Raw genomic sequence first — 15,085 nt, forward strand, 5'->3', positions numbered from 1 at the left:
CTTGAAAGATTTCAATCAAGAGACAAAGTGTAGCAAACTAAGAAAGAATTTATTGGACATAGCAAAAATATACTTAGGACAGTGAAACAAGGAAGGGCATGGGAAAAGTAACAGGAGAGCCTAGGCTGGGCTGCTGCAGCTCACTGAGAGTCAGAGAAAAGGGGGCCTTGGAGACAGGTTCAGGGGGTTAGCCCAGGATGAGTTACTGCTGCCCACTGTTCCCCTAGTTGCAAGTCTCCTCAGGTCCCTTAGAGGGAAGAAGAGGAAAGGGAGAGGCTCTGGGGTGCTCCCCTGGGGAAGAGCACGAACTGAGTCCTCCATCCTGAGCTTATTTATCTCTCTTGCAGGTGGAACATCTTAGAGGAGGTCTCAGGGGAGGGTCTCAATAGAATACTCATCAGCTTTCCGGGTGTGCTCTTTCAGGGTTGCGGTCTCCACTGATTGGTCAGCTCCAGAACAGGGGTGAGTCAATGCAGCTGGTCCTGAGGCAGCCCCTCACTTGTCTGGTTTTGTTGCTTTTCTGGGCCTGGAGCTAAAATACAACCGAGGCCTAGATGTTATCTTTAGGGAGGAAAAGGCCAGGGGGTTCTAAACCACATGACCAGCAGTATGCTAGGGGGGGAAAGGTTACCCTGGGGGCTGGGGAGTTCTTGTTTTTCCCCTTGCTAGGCATGTGGGGCTTTTTGCCCTGGTGAGTTTCTGTACCTGGCTCATTGTCCTTGCTCTGCTCATGTCTGTCTAATTGCCTATAACATTTTCATTGTTTCTTATTCAAAAACATGTAAATTGACATATAATTCATATACCATAAACCTCATCATTTTAAGTGTATAATTCAGTGTCTTTTAGAGTATTAGAAGATTGTGCACACTTCACCACAAATTCCTGAAATGTAAGTATAAAACACAATAGATTTTGATGGCTCAGTATAAAAGTAAGAATGTATAATGTGTCAGTAATAATTTTTAAATAGCCATTACAGGTTGTAATCATAGTATTTTGGATATGCTGGATTAAAACAAACATATTAAATCAATTTCACATGTGTGTGTGTTTTTCAATGTGCCTACCAGAACATTTTACAGATGTGGATCACAATTATATTTCTATCGGACAATGATTATCTACACTATGCAATTAAATAAATGGGTAAAGATTGTTTTAATATTTTATATGTACACTAGAGGCCCAGTGCATGAAAATTCATGCACTTGAGGGGGTCTCTCAGCCCAGCCTGCACGCTCTCACAATCCAGGACCTCTCAGGTAGGGTCCAGTCCCATTGCAGCATGGCTCTGGTTCCCCGGAGCCTGCAGGTGGGGGGAAGGGACCCAGAGGCCAGTCCAATGGCAGCATGGCTCTGTTCCCACAGCTCCCTAGCGCAGCGGCCAGGACCCAGACTGACTCCCGCTGTGCTGACCAGGACCCTAACCTGGTGTTCAGTCATCCATTTGGTCGTTTAGGTTGTGACAGACCCTGGCTTATTATATATTAGGACTAGGGGCCCGGTGCACGAAATTCGTGCACTGGGTGTGTGTGTGGGAGGGAGTGTCCCTCAGCCCAGCCTGCCCCCTCTCACATACTGGGAGCCCTCAGGCGTTGACCCCCATCACCCTCCAATCGCAGGATTTGCCCCTTGCCCAGGCCTGACGCCTCGGGCCTAGGCGTCCGGCCCGGGCAGCGGGGGGCGCCGCGATCGCACGGGCTCCGCCCCTGCCCCTGCAGGATGCCTCTGGCTGAGGCATCCGGACCGGGCAGCGGGGACCCACAGCTGCAGCGGCCCCGCGATCATGGGCTTCGCTTTAGGCCCAGGCAAGGGGCCCCTAGCTCCTGGGACTGCCAGCTTCGACCGTGTCCAGCTCCCATCGCTGGCTCCACCCCTACTTCCTGCTATCACTGGCCAGGGCAGAAAAGGCACCTGATTCTCCGATCATGGCTGGGGGGCAGGGCAAAGGCGGCCCCAGGGCTGCCTTTGCCCTGTCCCCCAGCTCTTAGCTCCCCCCTGGGTTTCCGATCACTGTCAGTGGCAGGGGGCTTCTTCCTGCTTTCCCTTTCGCCTCCCTGCATTGTGCCTACATATGCAAATTAACCGCCATCTTGTTGGCAGTTAACTGCCAATCATAGTTGGCAGTTAATTTGCATATAGCCCTGATTAGCCAATGAAAAGGGTATCACCGTACGCCAATTACCATTTTTCTCTTTTATTAGTGTTGATTAGGATTACCAAAAGTTCTTTTTGACAAAGATGACGCTGTAAGCTACTTTGTATCCTCTAGGACTAGCACATGCTTGATAGTTAGTGAATACTTCTCAGCTGTTTGATAAACTTTATTTCTTTGCTTTTTAGATTAAAATTCCACATTTTTTAGCTACCTGGTGAAAATATTCCTAAAATATCAAGAAAAGATGGCAAACATGGAAACTGAAAGTAGGAATTAGGTATGAAAATATTAATTGGCAAAATCTATAACATTTCTTTTATAAAAAACAACTTTCCTGAATTATAATTCCTTATAAATTAACATGAAATTTATGTTATGTTTAGTGTAGCATATGTATAAACAAAGTATTTTTAAAGAGTTATATATTAACAGAGACTTCTACTTGTTTAGGTAATCTATTTCTTTTTTTGCTTGCTGGCAGAATACTGTGAAACACTAATTACTTAGTCATAACAGAAGTGTCACACTACAGATTAATTATTCATTTCATTGGATGAATGAAGAATTGTGATCATGGACACTGGCCAAAATAGCCAGGTCCTGCTTGGAGAATTGCTAAATACAATCTTTTTAAAAAATTATCAATTTTGTATTATGTAGATTTTTAAAGATATAAAGTATAACTTCTCAGATTTCTTTTAATGAGAAAAAAATAGGCCTCAAAGGATCCTGGTGTCACCTTAAGCGTCACATGACATGAGAAACCTAGACGCATCAGACCTAGGCTGAAGAGGAATCTTTGGCCCCAGGGAACAGAGGCTCATTCAGAGTCACACCCAGGCGGATAGATGTTCACTGTGAAGGGGTCAGTAGAACACAGTTTGGGAAGGGGATGGCTCCAGTGCCCCTCCAGGGACTGGCTACTCATAGGTCCCTGGGGAGCAGGTATTTGTTCATCTTATTCCATCACTGGGTCTCAGCTTCTCTTAGAGTCCGTGTCTACCACTCCCGCCCCACCTGCCCCTACTTCATCCTCAGGTGTCTGCTCATTCAAATAATTTGCTTTCTGGAGGCCCATTTTCACTCCCCCTGTCTCAAGCCCTCTTTCAGCTTCAGCCTTCCTATCAGATGGCTCACTGTCAGTATTCTCCCCTTTCAATTTCCAAGGGAGAATCTGAATGGCTTACAGAATTACCAGAGTCACTATTCGGGAGAACTGCTTGTTCCAGGTGACCCCGGAAGATGAGGGCCAGTTTACGGACCGTGTTCTTGGACCACAGGATCACTCCTTGGAGAAGGGGGTGCTTTCTGGGTGGGTGGTTGTGCAACCTCTGCCCTAGGAGTGGTTTGGGTCACCTCAGCAGAGCCTCGGTTTCCTTTCCAAAGGGACTCCAGCAAGCATCTCTCTCTCTCTCTCTCTCTCTCTCTCTCTCTCTCTCTCTCTCTCTCTCACACACACACACACACACACACACACACACACACACACACACACACACACGAAAACAACAGTGACTGAAATGTATGAATAAGTGGGTTGCATTCAGCAGTTAAATGTAGGAAGTAATGAATGAAGAAGGGAAGACACCTCTATCGACCCAGAATCCATGTAAAATTTCTTTGCAGAACAAATTGGTTTTCAAGATGAGTTTTGTTTGCACATCACACCATCCTGCTGTCCTGCTGATTTCTGGAGACCCCTGCTCCTGGCCGAGAGAACCGAAGTCCCGTTTCTCCTGGGAGACCTCAGCATTCAGCACGTTGGGGCGCTTTATTTCTTCTGCTAGAAGCGGGACCTTGGCAGGAGATCAGGCGTCAGATGCAGGGGGCTGGGGACTACTGTCTCCGGGTAGCGCGCAGGAAAGGTGGCGGCAATCGAAAAGGTGGAGGTCTGGGTCCCTTTCCCACTTGCCTGGACTCTGTCCCCTTATCGGGCGTCTCCACTCTCCGTTTCTTCCTCATAGGCTTGTCCCTGGGAGTGTGGGCGGCCCACTTCCTGAGCGCAGAAACTCTTACCACCCCCTTCCCTCCTCTTCCTCCTCCCCTCCCCGCACACCAGCCCTTCTCGGTGCCTCATCACTCTACCTCAGCCTCTTCCTCCTCGGAGCGGTTCATCAGACAACCCGCCCCCGCGGACTGCACCGGGTTTTCTACGGACCAGCCTGGGAGGCGGAGAGGTGAGCGAGGCCCCTGGGAAGAGGTGGCCAGGTGTCCGGGGCGGACCCGGCATCCGGCGGAGGCCCAGCGGCGGGGGATCGTGGGCTGCGGGTGGAGAGCCAGGACCCGGGGGCGGCTGAGGCGCGTGGATGTTGCTCCTGGAATTGGGCTGAGTGGGAGCTGGGGGCGGGATGGACGCGCCGCACGCCCCCACCTCTCCGCCGACTTCCGCCTTCGGCTCCGCGGTGCTCAGCGGGCCGGGGGCGCACCGGGAGACCGGCTGCGGTGCGGCGCGTCGGGAGCCCGATCTGCAGAGCAGGGAGGGGGAGGGAAGGGGTGCGGGGCGAGACGCCCAGGAGCAATTTGATGGCCTCCTGGCAGCGGGTTCTGCGAGCGGGCGGAGGTGCGGCTCTGTGCTCTCCTGCTTGTACGTGGGGTGGGGGTAGTGCGGGACACTAGGGGTTTGTGGGGCGGAGCAGGTCCGTTTTCCTTGCCGGGTCTGGGCGCGCTGGGGCGCTCGGGGCTCGGGGAGCGCGGAGACAAAGGCTTCCGGGACGCGGCCCTTCCCGGGGAGGCTGCCCCCGGGCCCGCGGTGCTGGCCCGGAGCAGGGGGTCAGATCCCGCGTTCCCCAGCTCTGCACCAGTGCGGTGGTGAGCGTGTGATGGCCTTTGGGGACAGGGTCTGGGGACACCTTCGGGGCCAGCCCCCAAACTTGGAGCCGAGATGACCAAATAAGGAGTGTGCGCGCCCGGGAGCAGGCGGGAAGGAACCCAGCCACCCTCTGACCCGCACCAGCTGCTAGTCTGCGATTGTCTGGGAAGGCTGGAAAAGTGGCCCGCCCTAGCACATGGAGTTGGCTCCTGATTCCCAGGAGGCTGCAGTCCTCCAACGTAAGAAAATGTCCATGTGTTGCCTCCAAACTTAAAAAAAAAAAAAGATTTATCAAGGCCTCTACATAGATGTGTATTAACGATAGAGCATTTTACCATATGCGGAGTCCTCTGACATCCCGCTTTCTTTGTGATTCCCACGCACGCTGCCCAATTACATTCTGTCACAATTAGAGGGCCGCCCAGCATCTGCCACCGCCTTGCCTTAATCACTCGCCCCCACCCCCTCCCTCCTCCTTTTCTCTCCCTTCTCCCGCCTATTGGCCCATTGAGGAGCTCTTTCTTCCCTCCGGGCTTGCCTGCTTCAGGCCTCTCATTGTTTTTGATCTTGCTGCTTACTCCAGTCCCAAGCCTCATAAAATGCCATGGGCCTTCCAAGGATTGTGTAACAATGGATATTTCTACCCCATTGTCCCCGCTAAATAATAAAATAAATAAATCATGCCGAACCGTGTATGCTAGCAATAGTTCCTATGCCTGTTATTTTCCTACTTGGAGGGGTCTGGGCAGGGAGCCCTTCTTTCTCTGCAAGTGTTCTGCCTCAGTAAATACTCAGTTTGTAATATTTCATACAAATGCAACTCTATTGCATTTACTGCACTTTGCATAATAACTAGCAAAGAAAAAGAGGAACAAAAGGAGGGGGAGATGGAAGAGGATGAGGATGTGGTAGCAACAGCATTTAATTGTGCTAGCATCCCCTCACTCTCCCCCTCCCCCACCCACACTCCCCGGGACAACAGCCAGTTTCATCATTCGTAAAATGGGGATAAATAATAAATACTCAGCAAGGCTCTTAGGATTACATGAATTAACAGATAAGGAGCCTCATATGTAATTAATTATAAAGAAATGCTGGTTGCCTTCCCTTCTTAAAATTGGATGAGCATACATCTGTTTAACATGGTGCAGGTATTCACACTATACATAATAGAGGGATTTCCATTTTGAGTCTCATTATAAAAAGAGAGCTTTGTCTGAAGTGTGTGGCTAGTGGTAGGTGGAAGGAGTGGAGAATGGTGTTAGAGAAATTTTCAGAATGGGAGGAAATCATAGAATCTGAGAATTAGGACCATAATCCCCTTGGACATCTCACTCTCCCTTCTAACCAATGTGGGCTAATTTGCTCAACAACCCTCACAGATCCACACTACTTCTGCATTAATGCTTTTGAGAACAGGGTGTCACCTTTATTCATTGTTAGGCAATTTTGATTGTTAGAGAAATTTTTCTTATATGGCTCCCATATCTGCCTTTCTATTACATCTATCCATCTTATCCAATAGAGCAACATAAAACTCTTCACATAGGTACATAAAGGGAGCTTTAATTAAAATAAAAATAGTGGTAGGTCTTCTCCAGGCTAACTTTTAGAATGCAGGTGACAGAAACTCATTCAAAAACACAAAATCAGGAACGTTGATTGGTTTATGTGACGGGAAAGTCCAGGGCCCTGTATTGGCTCAATCATTTTTATGTGGTTGGACTTTTCTTTGTTCCAGCTTTATTCCTGTAAGATTCCTCTCAATGGTAGCTGTTTACATCAGGGGCTGTAAACTTACATCTTAGAACCCAGTGGGACAGTACCTCATTGTTCGGGATGAAATCATTTACCTATGCCTCCCAATCAATTATTCTGGCTCTGAACCATTACTGGAGTTTAGGGCAAGGCTCTATCCAAGGTACATGAGTTTAGAGGTAGGAAGACTTGATTCAAACAAAAATTAGACTAATGGTGCCAACCTGGGGAATGGGTGCTGGGTAGGTAAAAACAGCAGCTGTCTCCCATGCTGACATTTACAGGGATGTGTTTTTTCTACCATAATTCTCATGGTATGCCTTTCAGTGATGTCCTGAGGCCTGGTGACTCCTTCCTAGGTTTCTACCAAAAATGCTTTGGGTGTATTTTAGCTTATGAGTATCTCTCTTAAACTATATCTTGAATTGAGTATATAATGTTATAGATAAAATTCACCAACACAAAGTTCCTAATATTTGGATGCTATAATTTTTATAGTTTTATGTGCATTTCATTGCAATACAAGCTTCTTAAATTGTAATATTCTTACATGTAATATAGCAGATGGCAGTTGTGCTTTTAATTATTAGCTGATGGAAAATCTGAGGTCCCACTCAGTATAGTCTAAACCTAGAAGTCACTCTTGTTTTTAAAAGCTACCAGGAATTAGTTACAATCTGTCTGGATAATGTTTTTTTTTTGTTTGTTTGTTTTCTAAATTGTCACCCCAGAGTAAACCATTCACACACTTTTTTAGTCTCTTATCTGATTTGGAGAATTTAGGATTGGAAAACAGACTGATGATTGATGCATACTTTCTGACCCTCCTGTTGTCCCTTTCATTGTAGATTACTGCCTTCTTATGGAAACTCTTCTTCTTTTACTTCTTTGACCCAACTCGGTCAGGGTTCTCTCCTCCACCTCAATCTGCTTTCCCCTCTTCTTGCTGGTATTTCTCTCCTCTCACTCTAGCTGTTTGCCAGGCCCCTCTACTTTCCCTTTTCTGTCTCTGTGCTCTTCCTCTGAGAGCTCCTCTCTGTTCTCCACTTAAATCAGCAGCTTTCTGGTGACAATCCCATAGTTGTAGTTCCATCCTCTCTCAAGCCTTTGCTATTTCAGTCCATAGAAACAATATTTATTGAACCTGTGCTCTTGGTGCCAGACAACACAGCAGACAGCATTACAATCAGATCCCCGCTTAGAGGAGCTTTACCTTGCGGTGAAAGCTAAGAAATCCGTTATTCCAATCAAATGAAATGATGAGGGTGGACAATGCTTTGGGGACACTCCGTGGGGGAACTCTCCTACTGCAGGCTTCATGGAAGGCTTCGGAGGAAGTTATATCTAAGCTGGGACTGAATGTGTGGGAGTTAGCCCAAGAAAGAGGAATAGTCATAGTCTGGGTTGAAGGAACAGCATATGGGAAGGTTGGATGTGAGAGATTGAGGGACATTTGAAGGACAAAATGAAGCCCCATGTAGCTGTAGCTAGAGTTCAAGTGGAGTGAGTAGAGGAAGCTGGAATGGTGGGCAGAACCCAGCCTGTGGAGGACCTAATAGGCCAAAATAAGTTTAATAGCTCCCGTTATCTGAAGATGAACGGTCTTCACCACTACTTTATTGTCGTCAGGTACACTGTGTATTGTCCAGGTAACGACATGTCCCTGTGTGTGACGCAGGAGTCATTGTTGCACTGACCTGACATTATTAAAATTGCCTTGTATCAATCTTCCTTCCCCACTAGACTGCAGGCTCCCAGAGGGGAGGCGGTGTGTACGTTTATGTTGGTATCTCCAGCTCCTAACTTAGGGCCTGCCTTTTTCCCTTTGCTTCTGTGCTTTTGTACATGCTCTTTCCCATGCATCGAACACTCTTTCCTAACTATCTACCTGGCCTACACCTCCCCAGTGACCTCAATGAAGCCTGTGGCTTCCTTCTTTGTGCTCCCATAAAGGAGTACAGTCACACTGCTATGCATTCCAGGCCTTTCTTCCTTTCTGGAGGGTTAGTTACCCTCAGGGCAAGTCCTTGTGTCACTCACCTTTGTATTATTTTTAAAATCTTTATTGTCGACAGTATTACATATATACCCCTTTTCCCCCATTGACCTCCACCGCTCAGGCCTTCACCACCCTATTGTCTGTGTCCATGGAAGAGATCAACCAATGAACTCACCTTTGTATTTTTGATGGCCTGCAGCCGCACTATGAAGAGGATGGACTTAGAATTAAGAGTGGGCGCAAGGAAAATGGCTGCATTCTTCCCAATAGAATGTGTAGACTAAGAGTGGGATCGGCCCAGAGGGAAGTTATGCAGATGGAGGGAAAATGGAAGTACTCTAGTGCCATGCACATCACACAAGTCATTTTAGGAAGAGGAGCATCGTAAATTAATTCTGACAATTGCTACATAAAAGAAAGGACCCTTGGATTTGGCAAGAAGTGCTTAATGGAATGTAGAAATGGCAATAATACAGACTTTTTGTTTTCTCCCTCAGGCAGCAATGAATGTGGAACACGAGGTTAACCTCTTAGTGGAGGAAATTCACCGTTTGGGTTCAAAAAGTAAGTATTATAACACAGATACAGTATTTCTATTGAGTTTGCTTCAGAGCAGGTAGGACCAGCATTTTTGGTAGAAACCTAGGAAGGAGTCGCCAGGCCTCAGGACACAACTATGACAGCCCTTCCCTCAGTCACAGATGACAAGTGCCCTCAGCCATGAATTAATATGTGGAGACACAAAGCTTGTGGGGTATTGGGGTCCTGATGCAAAGAATGGTTAAGATATTTCATTATCCCTTGAATGGAATGAAAATTGCTGTGCCTCTTTAATCTGGCTGCATTGAAATCTGGTAATTGAATCATATTCAATTTTTTTTGTCACACTACTAAAATTTATTTTCTGCTTTATCCTGCCAGCATTTTTTAAACTTCCAAGTGTCTAGGGACTAAGATTGAAATTATATTAAATTTCCTTTATTTTCTCCAAATTCTTGAGTTTTATATAATCAGGTATTTATGTACAGATAACTAAACCAACCTTTAGGCAATTTTTTTTTAAAGTCAGCTTTTTCTTCAGCAGCATCTAAGAAGCTACCATTAAATTATGGATATGTAAAATTGGTAGTATTAGTGTTCCTTTCCCAAAGTGAAATGAAAGTAACTATTGTACTTGTACCTTTGGGTATTTGTACATCTCAGGTAAGACATGGAAGATTTGGGGAATGTTTTGAAAATGTAAGAGCACTAGACATATTCAGCAATAACTAGGATAATGGAACTCAAAGTTATAAAATTATATCATATTAGTGAAAAACGGTTTTAAATTACCTCATAAGAGTTGTTTTATCGTTATAGCTTAATTCTTCTTACTTACGGCTCTATCTGCTTATGAATTACAAATCATTTGAAATAACAAGACATACTTTGAAAATTCTATTAAGCCATTCATATCAAACGTCCCTGTATTAGTTTTCTATTGTTGCCATAGCATTACTACAAACTTAGTGATGTGAAACAATGCTTTTAATATCCGAAGAGTAAAGTAGTTTAGGAGTCTATCTTAGTTCATTGGTGCTGCTATTACAAAATACTACAGACCAGCTTATAAAGAGCAGAACTGTATTGCTCATATTTTTGGAGGCTAGAAGTCCAAGATCAGGGTACCAGAATGGTAGGTTAAGTCCTCTTCCAGGCCACAGATTTCTTTTTTTATCCTCACATGGTGGATGGGCTTGGATCTCTTTGCAGCCTCTTTTATAAGGCATTAATCTTTATGATTCATGACTTTAAATCCTTACACCCTCATAACTTTAGCATCTTCCAAAGGCACCATCTGCTAGTATCGGACCTTTAGCAATTTAGAACTTAAGAGTTTGGAGGGAGGAGGGGAACACAAACATTTAAACCATAGCAGTGTGATAAGGGTCTCCCTGGATTAAAATCAAGTTGTTGGCAGGGTGCATTCCTTTCTGAAGGTCCTAGAGAATCTGAATCTGTTTTCTAGTCTTTTTCTAGCTTCTAGAAGCAACCTGCATTCTTGGCTCATGGCCCTGTTTCTCCATCTTCAAAGCTGGCATTCTGAGTTCATCTTCTGCCTCTCTTTTCAATTAAAAAAATAAAAATCCTCACCCAAAGATATGTCTTTTTAATTGATTTTAGAGAGAAGAAGGGGGAGAAAGAGAGAGAGAGAAAAATCATCCCTGTGAGAGAGAAACATTGATAGGTTACCTCCTGTGCGTGCCCTGACTGAACCGAACCGAAAACCTGGGTATGTGCCCTGACTGAGAATCAAACCAGCAACCTTTTGGTGTACAGGATGATGCTCTAACCAACGGAGCCACACCATCCAGCGCTCCCTCTTCCACTTTTAAAGGATACTTGTGATTGATTACATTGGGCTCACCCAGATAGTCCCAGATAATCTCCCCACTTCAGGGTCCTTAATCACATCTACAAAATTTTCTTTACCATGTAAGGTAATATATTCATGGGTTCTGGGGATTAGGACATGGATGTGTTTGGGGGCCATTGTTCTTTCTGGTCTTCTCTAGTCTTTTTATTTCTTCATTAAACCTAGGTCATCATCACTGAAATATACCAAGAAAAAAATAAACTAGGCATATAAAAGTTAGTGTGGGCTCAACAACCGAATTTAATCATATGGTCAGTTACTATTTGTTGGAAATCTGTGTATGCAAGCATTGTGTTAGGTACCAGTGACATAAAGTGTGTTCCTGTCCCTCAAAGATCTTACTACTTAGGTGAGAAAAATAGGTTAAAAACACATGAGCTAATTATCAGGAAAAATGGTATGCTAAGCTGTGAAGTGCTGTCATCCAATTTAGTATGGTCTCAGAGAAAAAGATTCTTGAAAACTGTAGTAGTTGGGGGCACTTAATGAATCCTTGGCTATTAGGTAAGACTCTGGAGTGTAGGACAGGTGAGTTCCGGAGGAAATCATGAGCTGCATTTGGAGTGTTTGTGGAGAACAGGAGGAGACAGCGGAGGTTGTCATTTATTTAGTTCCTCAATCAAACCAATGAATAATCTTTCCTAACCCCATTTTTTTCCCACCCACTTCATCATACCCACTTGGTGGAAGTTTGGTGAGTCTTCTTTTCAACAATGATCCATCTACGTGGATCCTCCTTTTTTTAAAATTTATTTTTACTGATTTCAGAGAAGAAAGGGGAGGGAGAGAGAGATGGAAACATCAATGATGAGAGAGAATCATGGATCGGCTGCCTCCTGCATGCCCCACACTGGGGATCGAGCCCACAACCCGGGCATGTGTCGTGACCAGGAATCAAACGGTGACCTCTTGGTTCATAGGTCGACACTCAACCACTGAGCCATGCCGGCTGGGCTGGTCCTTTTTTCTACATTCCCAATTTCTGCGGAGCTCTGTGAGGTCATGTTACTCTAGGCCCTAGAGTCTAGGAAATAGAGTAGTACTATTGTTTGGTTGGTTAAAGGTATTAAAGATGTATTTCCAAAGATTCATAGCATTCTTTTTTCTCTTAGATCTTTCTGTGTGTCAGCTGAGTGTTAATTGGTCAGATTCATTGCTTTTAAAAGTCTAGCCCTAGCCAGTTTGGCTCACAGGGTCTTGGGTTTAATTCTGGTTAACCTTGGTTGCAGGCTTGATCCCCGGTCCTGGTCAGCGTTTGTATGAGAGGCAAACAATTGATGTGTCTCTCTCATATCAATGTTTCTCTCTCTCTCTGTCTCTCCTCCTCCCTTCCACTCTCTCTAAAAATCAATAGAAAAATATCCTCAGGTGAGGATTAACCAAAAAAAGATAATAAAAAAATAGGTTAAAAGCCTAACCTCTATCGCTTCTCAGCCTTTTGGCTAAGATGGAGTGTAAAGGTCCAGCCTCTATATCCCTAGCACAGTGTTACTGTTCTGCAAGGGTAAACTGAGCCCACACTTCAAAATTAGCAGCTTTACAACCTAGAAGACAACGAAGTAATTGTCATAACTTCTATAAGGATGAAAATATTTTGAAGATTGCCGTTTCACCAGGCCTTCTTTACTTACCTGTTTCTGGTAATGGATGACTTATGAATTGGAAAGTATCTATGGAGATGTGTTATCTACTGACATGCTATGGTAAATTATTTAAGTTGTGGAATAATTTGATGGATCTAAATTATGATATAGATTAATCATATTTAGACTAATCTCAATATGATATATTAGCTGAAGCTGGAAATTGATTTAGTTTTATCTGTTTCTTTAAAAATAAAATTCTGCTCTCATTTTCCACCCAGTAGAAAAAAATTAAGTGGATAAAGATTATCTGGAGATTTAAATTCTTTCATTCAACAAATATTTCTTGAGTGCTGCTTTTGTGCTTAAGTGCTGGAGATGTGAAAATAAACAAAATTCCATCTCAGCCCTTGTGGGTCTCTTAGGCAGCAGGAAGAAAGACAGGCAAACGGAAAGCATGTATTGGGAAGCCTGGCCTGTTCATCTCTCCCCACCCCAGCTCATGAAAACCACTGATCATTTTACTTAGTTTTGTCTTTTTTTCATAGCTTTTCCTTTTCCAGAGTGTTCTGTAGTTGGAATCATTCAGCATGTAGCCTTTTCACATTACCTTCTTTCACTTTGTAATATGTATTTAAGGTTCCTCCATGTCTTTTTATGGCTTAGTAACTCATATTTTCTTTTAGTATATACCTTAATTAAAATAAATAAATATTTAAATAAATAAATATATATGGATTTCAGAGAGGAAGGGAGAAGGAGAGAGAGATAGAAACATCAATGATGAGAGAGACTCATTGATTGGCTGCCTCCTGCATGCCCCCTGGGGGGATCGAGCCTGCAACCCAGGCATGTGTCCTTGATCTGAATCAAACCTACGGCTCTTTAGTCCACAGGCCAGCACTCCATCCACTGAGCCAAACCAGCCAGGGCTATACCTTAATTTTTAACATCTGTATTAAGAACTGGTCGCCAATCTAGATAATCTAGGGATCTCAGTAAATACAGATTTTTTTCATTTTTAAGGTCCTCACTCTCTCCCTGGGGGTTCTGAGTACATATATAACACATTGAGAGAAGCATTGCTCCTGACTCTTTGTTATTTTTATTGATTCAACAACTAACACAATTAAAAACATCAAAATTTAGAGAGAGAAATTGGTCCATAATAGTAGCACTAACACATTCACCTTTTGCAAATGTTGCTTGGTTTTCTTCCCAGTCTTTTTTCAGAGGATACTGAGGCTAAGAGGTGTGCAACATGTTTTATTTATTTCATCACTTTTTGGACCTGGCAAGAGGTTACACTGAAATAATGACTGTTCAGTGTTAAATTGTAATTTTGGTTAACCTATGGTTAGATGTGTATTAAAGATTATATAATTCTTCTATACATGGGGACAAGAAACAGACTTTGCATCAACTAACATTGTATTTTTTCAAATTAGATGCTGATGGGAAGTTAAGTGTGAAATTTGGGGTCCTCTTCCGAGATGACAAATGTGCCAACCTCTTTGAAGCATTGGTAGGAACACTCAAAGCTGCAAAACGAAGGAAGATTGTTACATACCCAGGGGAGCTACTTTTGCAAGGTGTTCATGATGATGTTGACATTATATTGTTGCAAGATTAATGTGGTTTGCATATCATTGTTCATTGTTATTTTCTGGTAAACTGGAATATTTTCAAGTCAGAGGAAAAACATGAGCATAGTTAATGTATTTTTATAGAACTTTGTAAACAAAAGGAGACTCATTTTAGAAGTCCATCCTTTTCATATCTTGAAAGAAAATTTATGTATTACACTGTAAAATAAACAAAACTGATTATTTTTCTCAGGAATCCGGTTGAAAAATGTAGGCATTGAGGTTTTTGTGGTGGGCGTGTGAGAGTTTCATAAATCATTCTTAGACAATTTCCATAGATAATTGATATTCTGTGAAAGCAAGAAGCAAACTAAAGACCAGCTCCCACAAGGAATATTTTAATGTTTATGTAATAAAAACATGTTACTATCTTAAAAGTGCCTTATTGTTTTATTTTGTCATTGAAGATTTATGTGCCTCTCAGAATCGAGTTTTTGCATCAAGAGTAGGTAACTTACTCTTGCAGTGAAAGTTATCTTAATTTGAAGAAAAATTCTCTTAAAACTACAGAATAGTTTAAAAATTAAAAAGTAGGCCGTAGCCGGTTTTGCTCAGTGGATAGAACATCGGCCTGTGGACTGAAAGGTCCCAGGTTCGATTCCGGTCAAGGGTGTGTACCTTGGTTGTGGGCACATCCCCAGTGGGGGGTGCACAAGAGGCAGCTGATCAATGTTTCTCTCTCATCGATGTTTCTGGCTCTCTATCCCTCTCCC

General features: G+C 43.8%; 1 protein-coding gene across 3 annotated transcripts; it reads left to right on the plus strand.

The window, feature by feature from the left end:
• The first annotated feature begins 3,965 nt into the window (after positions 1-3,965).
• Positions 3,966-14,749, plus strand: ABRACL (ABRA C-terminal like). 3 transcript variants are annotated; one of them, XM_059700494.1, is made up of 3 exons: positions 4,160-4,338; positions 9,225-9,291; positions 14,175-14,749. In XM_059700494.1, the coding sequence occupies exons 2-3, from the start codon at positions 9,231-9,233 to the stop codon at positions 14,357-14,359; spliced, it is 246 nt and encodes an 81-aa protein (XP_059556477.1). In that variant the 5' UTR covers positions 4,160-4,338; positions 9,225-9,230; the 3' UTR covers positions 14,360-14,749. The 3 variants fall into 3 exon arrangements, with proteins under 3 accessions (XP_059556476.1, XP_059556477.1, XP_059556478.1); XM_059700495.1 differs by lacking the exon at positions 4,160-4,338 and adding an exon at positions 8,890-9,111; XM_059700493.1 differs by lacking the exon at positions 9,225-9,291 and having other exon boundaries at positions 3,966-4,338.
• Positions 14,750-15,085: the final 336 nt, after the last annotated feature.

Source organism: Myotis daubentonii, chromosome 6 (genome assembly GCF_963259705.1).
Source record: "Myotis daubentonii chromosome 6, mMyoDau2.1, whole genome shotgun sequence".
NCBI classification, from domain to species: domain Eukaryota; kingdom Metazoa; phylum Chordata; class Mammalia; order Chiroptera; family Vespertilionidae; genus Myotis; species Myotis daubentonii.

Coding starts and splice junctions, on each gene's coding strand:
- ABRACL (XM_059700493.1), top strand. CDS start 3,981: ATGCAGGGGGCTGGGGACTACTGTCTCCGGGTAGCGCGCAGGAAAGGT. Junction 4,339..14,174: donor CCAGCCTGGGAGGCGGAGAG/GTGAGCGAGGCC, acceptor TTTTCAAATTAG/ATGCTGATGGGAAGTTAAGT.